Raw genomic sequence first — 19,346 nt, 5'->3', positions numbered from 1 at the left:
TGTTTTTAAGTCACAGGCAAGGGTCCTTGAACATGGTGGAATTTGCCCTGGAAACAGAACTGAAAAGCTACAGGACTGGGGGAGAAGGGCTATCAAGGTTATACCAATTCCTTCTGGATGGTGAAGGGCATGTGAAAAGCCAGGGACCAGTTTAGATTCACCACAAGCCATGTGCAGCTCCCACACCCTATGAGAACAGCAGCTTCCTTGGCTGAATGAGAGGGTTAGCACTTTGCAGTTCTAAAGTCCTTTGATTCTGAATTTGCATTCTGGGATATACACACTTTCTTTGTGTTTTGTAAAAGGGGAAGTTATAAGTCTGAAAGCCACTGTGCATGAGAAACTCCACTGAATTTTCAGATTCAGCACAGAAAAAAATACCATACAGGGGCCCCAGAAACCCTCGCCTTGAGTCATGGGCTCAGTACTGCTGAGGTGACCTCTTAACACTGTCAGGGCCCACCTTTGACTGCCTGCGCCATTCATCAGCATTGCTCTAAACCAGATGATGGAAAATGTCGCCTCCTCCTGGTAGAAACTAGGATTGCAGTAAGTCTATATGCACCTCCTATCTTTTGCACACCAAGAATCCCACACAACTGCAGACCCACTCTCTCCTGGTTGGAGTGCTTGTGAATAAGGGTCCCTCGGGCCAAGAAAACTCAGTGAACACACAAGACCCTGAAACTTTGTCACAATTCTGTTCAGAAGGAGGACAAGCTGATCTATGGCAAAGGAGGACTGTTGTATTTAATTTCTACAAACCTATCTTTTAAGAGACCCTGGAGGGTCTGTTGGCTGTTTTCATTAAGTTGTTTTTGAGTGTGCACATGCATGCACATGACCACGTGGCACATGAGCGTCACAGGAGGCCCAGCTTCAGTCCTCCTGGCATGTGCACAGGTGTCCCTGGCCAGTGGAATAGGAATGAGGAGTGCTATCATAGCTCTGGCAAAATGAGTGGGGTCTTCCCTAATAGTCTGACTATCTTGGGATTTCAGTTTCCTCTAAAGAACAGTGAGGGGTGGCCCAACCAAGACCCTTTCTAGACCTGAGGTGACCTCCTAACACTGTCAGGACCCTCAGAAGAGTCCTGGGTGGGAATGAGTAGGCAGGGGTGCTAGCCCTGTCTGATGGTGCAACTGACAAATAAAGCATGCCTGAAATTACAATTTTTTTCAATATTTTTTTGAGTTGTAGATGGACACAATCCCTTCATTTTATTTATGTATATTTTATGTGGTGCTAAGGATTGAACCCAGTGCCTCACATGTGCTAGGCAAGCGCTCTACCGCTGAGCCACAACCCCAACCCCCTGAAATTACAATTTTAAAAGCTTTACAGCCACTCCTTCTCAGTCCTCAAAATGCCTGCATGAAGTAGGGCAGGGATCCTAGGGGACAGGAGACAATAGGAGGGTGGGCAATGAAACTGGGTCAAATTGATGGCAACTTAATTAAAACAAATGTTAAGAAATGGAACAATGAGGGGCTGGGATTGTGGCTTAGCAGTAGAGCGCTCCCCTAGCACATGCGAGGCCCTGGATTCAATCCTTAGCACCCCATAAAAATAAAAAAATAAAATAAAGGTATTGTGTCCAACTATATATATATGAATGAATGAAATGGAACAATGAAATGAGAACTAGGGGTTCTCCACTAAGATCCTGAGGGTGTCAAGAAGGAGCATTGGAAGATGCTATACTATAGTTTGGATCTTAAGTGTTCCCCAAAGATCCATGTGGCAAAGGTTTGGTCACACTGTGGCAGTATTGGAAGGTGGTAGAGACTTTAAGAGGTAAGGTCTAGTAGAAGGGTCACTGGCAAAGCAGGGCGGGAACTTTGAAAGGGATTGTGGAACCCTGGTCTCTTTCTCTTTTTTTCATTAGCCCATCCTAAGGTCAGCAGTTTTGCTCCAACCATAAAGTGCCACAACAGGCCCAAAGCAACAGGGCCAACCTGGACTAGAACATCTAAAACTTTGAGCCAAAATAAAACTTTTTTTCTGAGGTACTTATTATAGTAACAGTAAGCTGACTAATAAAGTGTGGAAAAGAGAACCCTCAGGCAGATTAATAGGAACTGGTCAATAGGGCTTGCTGACTTCTCTAAGCCTTGCAGGCTCATATATAAATGAAGTCTGAACTCACTGACCCTCAGAGCCTTCCTCTGCAGGTAGGAGCTGGGCCTCACTCCCAGGGGCAGGTAGTTAACTGGTTTGCTAGTTCCAAGGAAGGGATCTTACCTGGTGCATAATTGCTGCTGAAGTTCCAGAATACTCGATGTGTTTATCAGCAGATACTGTGCCTCATTCACCAGGGAAAGGGTAGCTGCTGTGCCAGGAGGCAGATCTGAAAATGATGGAGCATTGAAAAAGAAGAGCTTGCTTTCTTGGAAGGTTAATGAATCTTGTTTGCATGAACATGCATTTTCAAAAGGTAGACACAATTTCTATAAGGGGAAAGAAAATCACACCCTGGCAAAAGCAAAAATGTTTTTAGCATAGGGCCAGACCTCCCAAAAAGCAGGAAAAATGAATTTCTAGAATGCTCAGTTTAAAATAATCTGGAGGAAGCAGGTGCAGTGGTACACACCTGTAATCCCAGCAGTTTGGGAGGCTGAGGCAGAAGGATCCCAAGTTCAGTCCCAGCTCAGCAATTTAATGAGGCTCTAAGCAACTTAGCAAGACTCTCTCAAAATAAAAATTAAAAAGGCTGGGGATATGGATCAGTGGGTAAGCACCCCTGGGTTTAATCCCTGATAACAAAAAAAATAAATAAATTAAATAATATGGAGAAAATAACATAATAAATTTCAACAATGAAGACCTGGAGGCGATTCTTAGAGCAGGAGAGACAGGTAGAGGGGTGGAGTGGGTGCAGCTCTCCCTGAGACAGGACAAAGCAGGGGACTTGATAAGGCGGCAGGCCCAGGAAGAACTTCTGAGTCTAATCAAGGAAAAGATATTGACTTTACAAATAATGAAAGATTTTTAATTACTGAAAGGAAAATAAAACTATTAAAAAGAAACCTCAAATCCTCTGGCATTCTATCACTCAGCTTTGTTTGATGGGCCCGCCCTCACTATTTTTACCCTACCTGTTGATAAAAAGGGTTGGCTGGGTCTGGGCCTAGTGAATATCTCCAAACTGGGATTGTGAATCCCAGAGTACATGAGATGTGCAGTTCCTTTACTTCCATTCACCCTCACTGATAAAAAAAAAAAAAAAAGACTCTGCCAGAAAAGGGAAGTCCAATCCCAGCCCCTCCACAAAAGGCCCTTCTCCCACTTCACAGAGGAAAGGCCACAGGTCTCCTAAGACACACTGGCCCTGGGGGCTGAAAATATCCAGAATGGCAAACAAAAGCCCCATTCAAAACCCTAGAGCCAGGGCTGAGAAAATGTCTCCAAAGTTTTGGGCAAATGACCCTCCCGGTAAGTCCAATGGACTCTAATTCTTCACTGAAACACAAAACTAAAGAACCTAAGTAAGTTTTCAAGTGACAGATGATTAAAGGCATTTTAATGTTAGATCCCTGTGCTTCAGTCACGAAGTTCAGAAGAAAGGTTTGAGTGACAGTATGGTAACCAAAACCTCCTTCCTGCCCCCCCAACCCCTCATTATTACTAAAATGAGGTTTCTCAGAAGAGAGCCATGCTGAGCATAAACAGGTCTGGCCATAAGTGACTCATTCACAGATGTGGGAACCAGTGACTGGGAACCCAGCTGGTTCTGTAAAGGATTAATTTTCAGCAGTTTTTACTTTTATGTTTAATAAGTGGTTTTCAAAATATATAATATACTTATATTGCTTTCATCAATTGGATACTGTTTAAATTATAATAAAAACTCAATCCAAAAAATAATAATTTCCTAACACACATAGAGTTTTATGATCACAGAAAACTCCAAAATAAATTTAATATATTTCAATTTTAGTTTTATACAAATGTGATAGGGTGATCAATAAAAGACTTCAAGCATAAAATATAAAACACTAAGATAAAATTCTGTAGAAGAAGTGGGAAGAAAATAAAAGTTGAAGAAGGAAAAGGAACCGGATGCGGTGGCGCATACCTATAATCCCAGCAGCCTAGGAGGCTGAGGCAAGAGGATCACAAGTTCAAAGCCAGCCTCAGCAAAAGCGAGATGCTAAGCAACTCAGTGAGACCCTGTCTCTAAATAAAATACAAAATAGGGCTGGAGATGTGACTCAGTGGTGGAGCGCCCCCAAGTTCAATCCCTGGTACCCACCCCTCCACCAAAAAAAAAAAAAAAGAAAGAAAGAAAAAGAAAAGAAAGACAATTTCTGTTCATTAAAAGACATATAAAAAAGAATACTCACGAGATTCAAATTGTATAGAATTAAGATTTCACTGGTTATGTTGAAAAAAGCCCCAAACAACTTTTACCTTAAAATGATAATATTTATAATGTGTTAGAAATAACATCCTTTTCAACTGTTTAGAATATTTTAAAAATTTAAAGGATGTAAAAATATACAAGAGGGGAATGTGGCTTTTAAAAAGACTCCTAAGATGTGCCAATGCAAAAATGTTCAAAGATCTGAGGTGCAGGTGACAGGCTTGTGTCTGAACCTAACACCTTTGCCACACCCAGGCCCCAAACTCCCGCTGAATCTCTGATTTCCAAGTCTCCTGCGCTGATGCTGCCCCCATGCCAAGCCAGAAGTATCTTTCTAACACAAGTGGGGTCATGAAATGCCCCCATTAAAAATTCACTAATGAGTCCTGCAGCCACAAGATAAAGCACTGACCCCTCAGTGGCACACATTCCTTCTCTCCAGCTCTCCTGCTGCACTCCCCTGCCCACATTGGACCCTCCTAAACTCTGCCACCTGCTCCCACTGCTCCAGAGAAACCTTCCCACCTCTAGAAAACCCCTGCTTCCTGTTAAAATGTAACTGTACACTCCTCTGAAGCCCTCTGGTTCATTTTAAGTGCAGAGGATTCTCCCACACCCCTGTGCCCTTCATGTGGACCTTCATGACGTGACATTCTTTATGTTGTAGTGTGGCTGTCTACAGAGAAGTCATTTCACAGGACCAGGAACAAGGCGCAATACTCTCAGCCAGCCTCCCAGGACCCAGCCAAACCCAGCTCTGCAGCAGGAGCTTTGAATGATTGGAACTTAGAGATTTCACTGCTGCTCATTCTCCAGGTAATTTATAAAAGTGGTACCAATCCTGAAAAATCCCACACTTGCATTTCTCTATCCATGGAAATGCCCATTTCTTTCTCCCCTTTAATCATGTCTTGAAGTTTACCCACATCCAAATGCTACCAATTAATCTTGTCAATGAAATAAGCATGAAATTGTCCCTTCCCCATCACACAGCAAGTCAAATTCCTTCCAAAACTTTTAAAAGTCTAAATAGATTATACCCTTTGACTCCTCTCTACATCAGAAATTTTCAAGGATTCATAGATTAACCTAGGAAAGCCCCTGGTAATTGATCATTAATAGTCAAAATGCTGTTCATATTTACAAGCCAGTCTCTCTGGGACTGGTCATTAGGCCAGCTCATCTCTAAATCAACTGGCAATGTAACTGATCCATTCAGTCATTCATCTAGCACTTACTGAGCAACTATTACATGCTAGGTTCTGCTCCAAGATACAGCACCAAAGGGAACAGACAACAATCCCTGTTCTCACAGAGTTTACATTCTAGGAGAAGGAAAACAGAACAAAGAATAGTGAAAATCACACAGGATGAACAAAATGAGAAAAGCCCATTTACAAAATCTAACAGGGAAGGCCACTGAGGAGGTTCAAGCACAGACCAATTCTGCAGGGGGTGGGCTGCAAGGTTTCCCTGAGAAGGTGACATTTGAGTGACACCTGAAAAGGATCTTTTCTGCACACAAGGACCAGTGGACTTTCCAAGAACCTTCTTCTGTACTGTTTCACTTCATTATAACAATGGCTCACAGTGGGGAAAATTTCAAAATGCTTAAAAGTTGAGTAGTTAAGATTTACAGAAGCTGAGGCACCGGGGGTTCTACGATTTGTCAAGGTTTCAGGTCTCTTTGGTGACATAACTAAAAACCCAGTATTCTTTGTTTCCAGATCTGATCTGAGGACACAGCAAGCCACAACTGAATTGTGCTTCTAAACATATGGGACGGAGGCTGAAGGCTTGAGCAGGGATCGGGAAGTTGGTGCTAAGCCCTCCTTGACCTCCTTGGGGGATCATGGCATCCACTCTTCCACTGATCTGGGGTCACCACAGCAGCTTTCTGCTAAGGGGGGACCACCCCTGCTTTCTGCATGTGTGAAAGTAGCCCTATAAATCAATTTCATCAGCTGATTTTGACACGTGCAGAGTAAGCCAGAGGAAAGGGTCTCTTCTTTAAGAATCCATCTAAAATGTAATACCTTTTCCAAGTTTCTTCTTTGCATTTCGCTGGAAGCTTGAACTTTGTTTGATTAAGTGACATGGACGGCCAAAAAACTTTGACAACCAGCTTGCAACTTTTTCTCCACAGTCGTAAGTGTTTACTCTGGCAAGAAAAAAAAAAGTAAAGAAAAAGATGAACTTTTATATAGTCAGATTAAAAATAGAATATTGCACAAGCCCCTAAGGAGAAGACATCCTGAAGTAGCAGGTGGCAAGAGAGCAGGAAACCTCTTTGCTGCTCTCTCTCCTGTGCTTTGAAACCCAAGTCCATGTTCCTTATTTTAGTACTGATGTTCCAACGGTAAATACATCTAACCTTTAGTTATCCAAAAAGCTTTATTAACCAAAACACTGCATTCCTCACAATGCAGCCAAGCGAAATGTACAATCAGGAATGAGCCTGATAAATAACTGAGCATGTTCTTAGATGGCAAGATTTCTATCAGAAGATTTGCTGTAGCAACATGTAAAAAAAAAAAAAAATATTTGCCCAAAAATCATTGTCCTAACTGAAAATGCACTAGAATGAATGTCTACATTGGCCAAAATAGTTAAGCTGGTGCAAAGTGCCAGGAAGAAAAGGCAGAGCTGCTCCACTCCTCAGCCTCCAGAGTGGAGACTGGGCCCAAGATGCTCAACTGTACTGACAGTCATCTCACAAGCTCCCTCAAGCACTTTCCTGGGGATGTGGCCCCTCAGAGTCCCAAAGGGATCCTCCACCCAGGGACACCAATGTCTTGAATCTTATTTGAATGTAACTTTAGTATTTAATATATTACATCATGATTTGTATGATTGTGTATGTTCACAGCAGTGCAGATAGAAACGTAATCTGGTTTGATATCCATGCAGTATTACCACCTACTAGACCTACCCACTATCAAGTTCCTTGTGCTAGCTAGCAGGTAATTAACATATGAAAACTTTTCATTATTTACTGAACTGTTACATAGTCAGCTGTTATTGTGGGGGCAGGCGTAGAATTGGTTGGTATTAGATGGCATAGGTTTTCCATAAGATTGGAAAGCTATTTCACATTTTCAATTAAGATCACAAGGGGTGCAGACATTTGATGTACTCAGTAAAGAGATTTATAAACAAACATGTACCATCAAGAAATCAAAAAGAGGGCTGGGGGTGTGGCTCAGTGGTAGAGCGCTTGCCTAGCATGTGTGAGGCACTAAGTTTGATCCTCAGCACCACATAAAAATAAAATAAAGGTATTGTGTCCATCTACAACTAAAAAAAAAAAAAAATTTAAAGAAAAGAAATAAAAAAGAAGTGCTGTCACATTGAATCCCACTCTACATTTCCTAGACTTTAGCAGATGATTTATCATCAACAACCCAGATTAAGTAATACTTCACTATTATATGGTATATATGAGTCACCACCTGAACACTCTACTTTAGAAACCTGGGGACATCCTGACACCCCCTTTGCCCTCAGCCTTCTCACCCAACCCATCAGCTAGTCCAGGTTATGGTGTTTCTGTTTGTAGAATACCTCTGATGCCTACCTGATTTTCTCTCTGACCCTCGTCCTCCCCCTCATCTTACCTGTGTTGCTAGCACAGCTGCTCAGCTGGCCTTCCTGCCTACACCTCTCTCTCTTCTACCTATTCTCCACCCACCAGCCAGTCTTTGCAAAATGTGAGCCAAACTGCTTCCCTCCCCATCGGATTGCTCTGGACTATTGCAGTAGCCTCCAAACTATTCCGGCCCTCTACCTAGCAGTGTTCCACACTCTGCAGGGAGAACACAGGCATTCTAGTGGGAGAAACTCAAAACAAATAAACACACACAATATGTGGGAAACAATAAATGAGAAGGACACAAATACAGCAGGGCAAATAGAGAGGTGAAGCCAACTTCTGTGGGTGGTCAGGTGTTTATCTGAGAAGGAGGCTTTGGGGCAGAGCCCTGAGGGAGGGAGAGAATGAGCCCTGTAGAGTTCTAAGCAGTGGAAGAACATTCCAAACAGAAGGGACAGCGAGCACAAAGACTTGATAAAGGAGCATGATTGGTAGGTGTGAAGAATACCATGGAGGGGCTGGGATTGTGGCTCAGCGATAGAGCACTCTCCTAGCACGGGTGGGACCCGGGTTTGATCTTCAGCACCACATAAAAATAAAAGGCATTGTGTTGTGTCCATCTACACCTAAAAAATAAATATTTTTTAAAAAAGAATTCCATGGAGCCCATGTGATCAGGATGCAGCATGCAGCAGAGTGGATGGAGGGTGTGGCCAACGAGGGGTTCCTCAGGGCAATGCCCTCGTCCCCCTCCATGCCACCCTGCCAACACAGCCAGGATTTTACCTGCTTCAGAGTCTCACCTGTCAGCACAGACCTTGCTCTGGCAAATCTGAGCCTGTTTACTGTCTTCCTCAAGAGGCACCTCTATAGGTTCCATCCCTAGTGAACAAAGATGAAGACAAACATCATTACGTACAAAGAACAGCTATGCAAGAAAAGCCCGTTGCCCTGAAATACACAGGAATTTCAATGACACTGGAATTTGGTTGCATCAAGAAAGGGTCTGGGTCCTGGAAACCTTTTAATAACACAAAGATTTTCTTCAGCCACCAAGAGCATGTGCTTTAAGCAATTTTCTCATGAAAGATTCTATGTAGGGACAACTGCATCCATAATCTGTAAATTACTTTGAAAGATTTCTCTATTCCATTTTACCCCACATCCTGTGATCATTGTTCTCTAAGCCACCTTAAATTCTTTATTTTTTCAATATTTTTAAAATATCTTTTAGCTGTTGATGGACCTTTATTTTATTTATTTGTGTGTGGTGCTGAGAATCGAACCCAGTGCCTCACACATGCTAGGCAAGTGCTCTTTCACTGAGCTACAACCCCAGCCCTAAGGTACATTAAAATCTTTAGAAATAAGCAATCAGGCATGAAGTTGCATTCCATAAAGACATCCGCATAGAGTGTCAAAATTCTCAATCCCTGGGAATCAGCATCAAATTGTATTCCTGCATCAATCATCATTATTGCAAAAAAAAAAAAACTAATAATGATAACAATAAAACTTACTTTGTCAGCAGGATTGGAAAGTTATACTTTCTTCTTTATAAAAGAGTGTGTAACATACATGCATTGGAAAAATAACAATAATTAACATGTTAATATCCTGGGTACCTGAACTTGAACAATAAGGGTCCAATAAGAGAACATTATATATCATTCTCAGTGACAAAAATAGATACAAAAATATGAAACCCAGGAATGTATTTAAAAATTACTGCCAATAACTGGGGATGTAGCTCCATGGTATAGAAGTTGCCTAGCATGCACAAGACCCTGAGTTCAATCCTTAGTACCACAAGAAAAGAAAAAAAAAATTACTGCCAAGTAGTATTTTTCTTTCTCAGGATATCAGGGATACTCAATATAAAAAAATCCACAAATGTAAAATATCTCATTAATAGATTGTGGGAGAAAAATAGGATAACCAACAGATTATCTTCCTAAGAATGGACAATTAATCTTGATAAAAGTTTTATAAAATAAGAACTACTTTAGCCTGAAAAAAAAATAAATCTTTTAAAACTCCAAAGTAAACATCATTCTTATTTTTGAAATATCGGAAACTTTCCATTCGAGTCAGTCCCACTACTGCTCCATTCAACATTACCAAAGAAAACTTAGAAAAATGTGCTCATGTAAGAAAAAGAGAAATAAAAATTGGAAAGGAATATAACAAAACCACAATTATTAGAAGAAACAGGAAATCAGAAATTAAATAAAAGGCTTCTTTACCCTGGGAAAACATTGAAGGCAGCAGAGAGATTTGCTACACCTAATCCCCAGAGACCCTGTTCCTAGTGCAGCACCATATAATTAGGAAAAGAACCCCCCTATCTCTCAGCTTCACCTAGGAAAGGGAAAGGGTTGGTTTACATAGTCAGTACCCAACTTTTCCAAGGGAACTCCCCAGAGGATTGGCTTTTGCCTTCATAGCTTGGAGCCCGGAGCTATGCATGAGTTTGGCATAGTTAAGCCACCAAGGGGAGAAGGGAGGCAGAAACTTGAACTGGTAGATGCCATTGATCCTCCCTATTCTCAGAGCAAACAGACAAAAATCCAAAGCTGCCAACTTCTGTTAAGGGAGAGAAAGAGTTAGTAGTGACCCTGAATCTCTAGCTGGGCTCATTGGTAAGGGTCTTCTCCCATATGAGGCTTGTTCATGAAGACTGTGAGAGGTTTTTTCTTTGTCTAATACACAGACACCAACATAGAGAGCTGAGAAAAATGAAAAAATCAGAAAAAGATGTTCCAAACAAAGGAATAAGAGAAATTTCCAGAAACTGACCCTAATGAAATGGAGCTATATGATTTACCTGATAAAGAATATTTCTCAAACTCTTATAAAAGATACCAAGATAAAGAGGGCAATTCATGGGCTAGGGTTGTGGCTCAGTGGTAGAGCACTTGCTTTGCACGTGTGAGGCCCTGGGTTCAATCCTCAGCACCACATATAACACATATAAATAAATAAAGGTATTGTGTATCCATCTACAATTGAGAGAGAGAGAGAGAGAACACAATTCATGAACAAAGTGAATATATTAACAAAGAGATAAAAAATTAAAAAGTACCAGACCAAAATTATAGAGCTAAAGAACAAAATAACTGAACTAAAAAAAAAAAAATTTCAACTGCAAACTAGATAAGCAGAAGAATGGATGAGTAAACTTAAGCATGTGTCCTGCAAAAAAATTCATTCAGAGGGGGCAAAAAAGAAAGAAGAAAAAAAATTAGGGAATTATGAGACACCATCAAGTAGATCAGTATACCCATTATGGGAGTCCAAAGAGAAGAAAAGAACAAAAAGTTTATTCAAAGATATAATGGCTGAAACCTTCCCAAATACAGGGAAGCAAATGGACATCCAGATCTGAGAAACTCCCAAAACACTAAATAAAATTTACCTAAAGACATGCACACTATGACACAAATAATCAAATTGTCAAAAATTAGCCAGGTGTGGCAGTGCACACCTGTAATCCCAAAGGCTCAGGAGACTGAGGCAGGAGGAACACAAATTCAAAAACAACTTCATCAACTTAAAGAGGCCCTGAGCAATTTAGGAATACCCTGCCTTAAAATTAAGAATAAAATAAAAAGGGCTGGGGATATAGGTCAGTGGTTTAGTGCCCTTGGATTCAATCCCTGGTACAAAAAAAAAAATTTAAGTAAAAAAATCAAATACTTGAAAGAATTGTAAAGTTCTGGACTTGTATCCAGAACATATAGTCTCACAAGTCAATAATAAAAAGGACGAATTATCCACTTTAAAACAGGCAAAAAAAAAAAAAAATCGAAGCGATTCTTTTGAAAAAGATATACAAATGGACAATAATTTAGGAAACAATATAATAACCACCAAGTGATGAGTGGATATGGCACACCATACAGTGGGACATTATTCCACAATAAAAATGAAGTACTGATCATGCTACAACATGAATGCCTCTGGAAAACACTATGTCAAGTGAACAAGCTTATCACATATTGTATGATTCAATCCATGTGAAATATTTACAATGTGAAAATACATAGAAACAGAAAGTAGGTTAGTGGTTGCCAAAGACTGGAAATGAGCCTGGGAATGGGAAGTGACTACAAATGGGCATAGAGTTTCTTCTTCTTGGGGTTGATGAAAATGTTCTAAAATTGGTTGTGGTAAAGGTTATACAGCCTTGAGAGTACACTAAAGAAAACACTGACTGTAAACTTTATTAAATAGATGAATTTCAAGGTATGTTAAGTAAATAGCAACAAAGTTAGAAAAAATGAAAGGATAGAAAATGATATACCAGGCCAACAAATCAAGAGACAGCTGGGGTCACTTGTAATATCAGATAGATAATTTCATACTTCACAGTTTGGAACAAGGAAGATTACCATGTACAAAGAGGGAGATTACTTAAACAGGGACAATCCACCAAGAAGATATAATACTGAGTAAAGCAAAACTAACAGAAATATTCAGTAAAATTAGACAAAGCCATAATTACACTCCTCTCAGTGATAAAATAGAGCTAATAGGCAGAAAAATCAGCAACTACATAGAAACACTGGATAATACCATCAACCAACTGGATCTAATTGACATTTGTAGAAAATTCCACCCAATAACAGCAGAATACACATGAGATGTTCATGGAAACAGAAGATATCCTGGATCATAAACCAAACCTTTGCAAACTTTAATGAATTAAAATCATACAGAGTATGTTTCTCTTTTGGAGAGTTTAATGGAATTCAAATCAATAATAGATAAGAAGAAAATCTCCAAACATTTAGAACTTAAACAACACTTCTAGGTAATTCAGGGGTCAAAAGAATGTAAAGGGCATAAATAATACCCCCAAAAGATACTTGACATCATTAGACATAAGTAAATGAAAACTAAACCATGAAATAATATTACACTTTCATTAAAATGAACCACCATTTGACCCAGTTATCACATGCCTCACTATATAAATAAAAGACTTAAAATCAGCATACTACAGTGACACAGTCACATCAAGGTTGACAGCATCTCAATACACAATAGCTAAGCTGTGGAACCAACTTAGGTGTCCTATATATGTAATGGAATATCACTCAGCCATAAAAAAATAATGACTCTGTGACATTTGCTAGAAAATGGATGGATCTGGAGACTACCATGCTAAGTGAAATAAGCCAATCCCCAAAAAAACAAAGGTCAAATGTACTTTCTGATATGTGGATGCGAACACACAAGAGGGGTAGGGGAAAAATAAAAGTTCAGTAGATTAAACAAAAGAAAATGAAGGGAAGGGAGGGGGACAGGAAATTGGAAAGTCAGTGGAATAAATCGGACTTCACTTTCTTTTGATCATATATAAATGAACCACAGTGAATCTCCACATCATGTGCCTCCATAAGACTGGGATCCTAATTAGAATAAGAATGTACTCCATGTTTGTATAAATTTGTTCTTTTTAGTTATACATGACAGTAGAGTACTGTCATGTATAACTAAAAAGAACAAATTTTAAAAATAAAAATAAATGTTTAAAAATTTTTAAAAATATTCGGACAATCCCAATTTTGCTGGGAATGCAAGATGGTACAACTCTAAGAAATAGTTGGGCAGTTTCTTTTCAAGATAAACATATTCTTGCTGTATTACTCAGCAATTCACTCCTAGTTATTTTTTAGAGAAATAAAAACTTTTTATCACCCAAATATCTGCACATGCATGCTCACATTGGTTCTATTCATAATTGCTCAAAACTGGACAGTGCTATCTGTAATGCCTCCAGGGGAGGGGAAAATTAACCACATCTCCAATTTCTATAATCCTGTGTCCAACAGCCAGAGTCAAGGGCAACACAATATTTGGCTTATGTGTGGCACAAGGCCTAGTTTCCAGGAGGCTGCTGTCCAGCCACAAGCCCCCAGGGCTGGTCAGTCCATTGGTGTTTGCAGACCTGGCTGGAGGCTATTTGTACATAATGGCTTATACATACTGAGATGTCTCAGGAAGGGTTCCCAAGACACTGGAGACAGAGGTTGGAACAAAAGAAACTCACTTTTTAAATAAGATACCATTTGTCTACTCAAAAATAGTGAACAAGCAAAAATAAAAAAAAATTATTTAAAACTAGAAACAATTCAAATATTCTTCAATGAATAGATGGATAAATACACTCTGCTACTTCCATACCTTGGAATACTACTCTGCAATCAAGAAGAATGAACTACTGTTACATTGTTACATTGAGTAACTGGGGTGGATTTCAAAGGCATCATGCTGAGTGAAAGAAGGTAATCTGAAAAGATCACATACTGTATGATTCTGTGGATAGAACATTCTCAAAAAGATAAATCTACAGTGATGGAGAGCAGATCACTGGTTGCCAGGTGTTAAGAGCAGGGAAGGGGAGACTACAGAGAACTAGCATAAGGGAATTCTTTGGGGGTGATGGAGTTGTTCTGTATGTGGATTATGGAGTTGGCTACACACATATGGGAGAACAGAAGGCCAAGAGTTGTCCACCAGTTTGGAAGAATGAGCTCACAAGACTTCTTCTGTAACTCTAGTAATATTGGCCTATTGGCTCAAGGAAAAAAAAAAAAAACTTGGAACAGAAGAACATACAGCCAAGAAAACAATCATACATATATAACAATGTTGGGCTGCAGTGGTAGCTCAGTGGTACAGCACTTGCCTAGCATGTGTAAGGCACTGGGTTTGATCCGAAGCACCATGTAAAAATAAAAAATAAAATAAAATTTCAAATATATGTATATATATGAAAATGTGATGTCACAAAAGATCAGTTACAAGTTAGGAGAGAAATTTTAATATTCTGTAAATGGTAGGTAGGGTGAGGAAGGAGGAGCAAAAAGACCTAGGAGAGGTACATAGAATAATTCAGCTTTATAGTATGAATATTCCTCAAAAAACTTGTAATTTAACCCAGCTATTCCACTCCTGTTTATACCCAAAGAACTTAAATCAGCATACTACAGTGACATAGCCACATCAATGTTGATAGCAGCTCAATTCACAATAGCTAAGCTGTGGAACCAACCTAGGTGCCCTTGAACAGATGAACAAATAAAGAAAATGTGGTATATTTACACAATAGAATATTACTCAACCATAAAAAAATGACTTTATGACATTTGCTGGAAAATTAATGGATCTGGAGACTACCATGCTAAATGAAATAAGCCAATTCCCAAAACCAAAGGTCAAATATTCTCTCTGATATGCAGATGCTAACACACAACAGGGGGAGAAGGGAAGAATAGAAGTTCAGTGGATTAGACAAAGGAATGAAGAGAAGAGAGAAGGAATGGGAATAGGAAAGACAGTGGAATGAATCAGACATAACTTTCCTATATGTGTGTATTAATAGACCATAGTGAAACTCTACATCATGTACAACCACAAGAATGGGATCCTAATTAGGATGTACTATACTCCATATATGTACAATATGTCAAAATACACTCTATTGTCATGTGTACCTAAAAAGAACAAATAAAAATTCAACTTTATTTGCAATATTTATTATTATTATTCTTTATTTTTTTAAAAAAAAAAAAAAGGAGGAAAGAAGAATCTGAAGGAAATGTGACCAAGAGTTAAGATTTTTTAGAAGTGTGGATGATATAATTGTCTATTGTGTTATTCTCCTCTGCTGTCCAACACTAACCACTAGACACCTTTAACTAATTAAATTAAATTAAATTAATTGAATAAATTTTAAGAGTCAGTTCCAGTGTCCCACTAGCCACCTGTGACTGGTTGTTAACAATTGGACTAGATAGTGAACATTCCCATCATCACAGAAAGTTCTGAACAGAGCTGGTCTATACATTTCTGTATGTTAGTTCACAATAAAAATTATTAGCAAGGAAGAATTAGGACTGGGGGCATAGCTCAACGGTAGAGCACTTGCTGAACATACACAAAGCCCTGGATTGGAGTCCCAGCACCACACACTGAGAAAGGAAGAGTTAATGCCTACAGTACATATTATAACAAGAGAAAGAATTAAGAATATAGGTAAAGGGCTGAGGCTGTGACTCAGTGGTAGCCACTTGCCTGGCATGTGTGAGGCACTGAGTTCCATTCTCAGCACTGCATATAAATTAATTAAAAAAATGTCTATCAACAACTAAAAAAATATTTTAAAAAAAGAATATAGGTAAAAAGGGCATCATATAATTTCAAAGTTTATACCTAGTTACTTACTGATTGAATGGTCGGGTTGTCACCTCTCCCAAGAAATTTTCCAAAACAAAAGGAAATTTTGCTGGGTACCATTTCACTTAGTCTAGAATAATTTTAATATGTAATAAAAGAAAAGCCATTCCAACTTCTGATTAGGCAAAGGGGAGGGTGGAGGGGGTTATGAGGGTAGGAAAGATGGTGGAATGACATGAACATCATTACCCTAGGTACATGTATGATTGCACAAACGGTGCATCTCTGCACTGTGTACAATCAGAGAATTGAAATGTTGCTCTCCATTTGTGTACAATGAATTGAAATGCATTCTGCTGTCATGTACAACTAAGTAGAATAAAAACTTTAAAAACAAAAAAAAAGCCATTCTATTCCCATCACACGAGTAGGAAAGCCGCCCTGTGGGAAGGAGCCCTTTTAGACCTTGTGCTTTGATGACCATGATCCTTTGCTGCAGGTCAATGAAGGGCTGGATCAGGCAGAGGCGGGGCTCCTGCTTCTGACTCAGGCAAATGCCGTTGTGATTCACAACCATCCAGCTCCGGTCATACAGCAGCCCGTGGTTGCCTACAGGCCACTTGGTCACCTAAACAAAAGGTAGGAGTATTTTAGACCAAGGCAAAACTGATCTTCACATTATTGAACAGGGGCTGCACAAATCCAGATGGACTTCATGAATTCAGCACATATTCTCAAAGGAAGAAAGAGAGGAGGAGGAGAAAGTGGAGGAAGAGAACAAGGCAAATGGAGGCAGCAGGGAGCGAGATTTCCCTTCAAAATACAAATTATACCTACTGCCCAGATCTTGATGTCTAATACTATTCTCCAACAGAGAGAACTGGGTGAAGAAATGGTCATTCTAGGACCAGGTCAGGTCAGTTTGGAGGAATGAGATGTTAAGACTCATTCTGTAACTCTAGTCTTATAGGCCTATTGGTTCATGGAAAAATAAATTTCTACTGAGTCTCCATATCCTCATCTGTAAAATGGGACACCAATGCCTGCCTGGGCCATCTTTTTGCTTATCCTAGAGAACAAAACTCATCTATGAAAACAGATCCCTCATTGGTAAGGGGAACACGGAGTCCTCACCTGCGTTCATTCAGGAAGAAGTGAATTTGCTGGTTTATGATCTTAGCCTGGAGGCCAGGCCCTTATGGGACCACTCTGAAACACAGGCCAACAAACAGCCCTGACCTTGGTATGTCAAATGAGGAGCCAGAGAGCCTGTCATCCCAGAGGCTTAGGAGTCTGGAATATTTGCCTGGAACTTGAGACACACATGGAGATTATAGAAAGAGAGCCTCAGATTGGCCATACCAGGAGAAATGGCTTCTTGGAAACCAGGGCTAGTTGCCAGACAAGGGAAGACTCCTGTCCCCCAGGTGCAAAGAGGGCCCAGCCAATATGTTTGCAGATATAACATATGTTGTCCTTCAATATCTGTGGGGGATTGGTTCCATGACTCCCCACATAGACACAAAATCTGTGGATGCTCAAACCCCTTGATTAGTGGTACAGTATTTGCAGATAACCTGCAAAAATTCTCCCATGCACTTTCACACTCCAGGTTATTGGTACTACCTAGCACAATATAATTGTTATGTGCTGTTGTTTAGGGAATGATGACAAGGAAAAAGAAAGTCTATAAATGCTAACGACAGATGCATTTAAAATAATTTGTTTTGATTTGAAGTTGATTGAATCAACAGATGCAGAACCATAGATAGATACAGAAGGCTGGTACAGTTTTCCTGTAGGAAGCTCTGAGCAGAACAAATCTCAGAGCATGGACCCAAAGGTCAGCAGACCCATGTTCAAATCCTTGCTCTGTCATTTGTTTACAGGTGACCTGAACAGAGTGCTGAACCTTAATCCATTCATGAACTACATCTATGGAATAGGGATAATGTCACCCTTCACCTCGTGTGGCTGCTTTAAGGATCAAATAAAATGAAGCATGTTAAGTGCTTCAGCAAGGAGCTAGCACGTGCATTCAAGGAAAGTGACAGCTATAATGACTAACAGGTGTGTGACACTCAGAAACAGGGTCATCCCAGGGTCCCCATGAGCAGAATCATGTTCAGAAGTCAGCCTGTAGGTAGAGAGGCAGAACGAGAATGAGAACAGCGTTTCATACGACAACGCTGACATAGTACTTTGATTTCTGCATGCTTTTCTTCACCTGCTACATCTTTTCTTCAATTTATCCCCCTCAAAAAAAATCCCATAGAGGAAGCAAAGAGAAGCAGTTTCTGTGCTGCAGCAAAAGCTCTTACCTCAAAGGCAGCACAGGACTTGATGGGGTAGAGGTAAAGGTTGGTGACAACGCGTGGCCCATGGTCCCCATGCAGGGCACCTGCAGCTTTTTCCAAAGACAGCTGCTGGTTTCTGGTGGCCTCACTTTGTGGTGGATGCAAACACATGGCATTGGAACCTGGATGAGAGTCAGGGCAAACCCCAGAGCCTGTGCCGATGTCATTCTGAGGCAGGACATGTCTGTCTGTGACAGCAGGCATGTCCTGGGCTTTGCCCTCTGCTGATGGGACTCCAGCTTTCCTGGGACCAGCAGGAAGCTGATCACTTGGTGAGCGCAGGCGGGTAGCTATGATGAACCTGAGAAAGGCCTGGGCGTCCTCAAGTGTAGACATGTATCCAAATGAAACCCTCACAGATCCTGTAGGCTGCCCATCTATGAGGTCGACGTCGTCTCCACAGACATGACCAGCCTGGAGTACAAGGGAGGTAAATCAGCCAGAGGGACTCACGCCTTCTGGATCAATCAGAAACAGTTTTGTAAAACAAATTTTGTCAATTTTAAAATTAACCCAGGAAAACAGACCTACTACACCAACATGCGCTGCATGTATGAGACACGGGGTTCAGCTCTGAATGCTCAGGGGCCAGCTTCCTGGACCCCATTTTGTTTAGCTGTGAACCAATACCAATCTCTCAAAGGCCGTGAAAGAGCTTAGCAGAAATACTTCTTGTAAAGTGTTGAACCCAGAGCTGGCACAGTGCTGGCCACAGAGGGGTCAAAGAACAGACCAGAGTTTCACAAGCCCTGAGGGTTGGCTTCCCTGTAAAACCAAGGCTGAAGCAAAAGAAATACCTGCTGGCCAGCCCCTCAGTCCCTATGAGAACCAAAGAGAAGCCTAC

At 40.4% G+C, this 19,346-nt stretch overlaps 1 protein-coding gene across 1 annotated transcript in view; it reads right to left on the bottom strand.

Moving 5' to 3' along the window:
* Positions 1-19,346, bottom strand: part of Mocos (molybdenum cofactor sulfurase) — a 53,272-nt gene that overhangs the window by 12,285 nt on the left and 21,641 nt on the right. The window contains exons 9-13 of the mRNA XM_046428452.2: positions 18,467-18,916; positions 16,611-16,773; positions 8,762-8,840; positions 6,403-6,527; positions 2,245-2,350 (exon numbers count right to left, since the gene is read on the bottom strand). Coding sequence (XP_046284408.1) covers positions 2,245-2,350; positions 6,403-6,527; positions 8,762-8,840; positions 16,611-16,773; positions 18,467-18,916 — 923 coding nt within the window. The remainder of the gene's footprint in view (positions 1-2,244; positions 2,351-6,402; positions 6,528-8,761; positions 8,841-16,610; positions 16,774-18,466; positions 18,917-19,346) is intronic.

This window comes from Marmota monax, unplaced genomic scaffold (assembly GCF_021218885.2).
Source record: "Marmota monax isolate L192 unplaced genomic scaffold, Marmota_monax_Labrador192_F-V1.1 WCK01_AAM20220418_F8-fsc00031, whole genome shotgun sequence".
In the NCBI taxonomy this organism is placed as follows: Eukaryota; Metazoa; Chordata; class Mammalia; order Rodentia; family Sciuridae; genus Marmota; species Marmota monax.
This window is presented reverse-complemented; position numbering and strand designations above follow the sequence as displayed.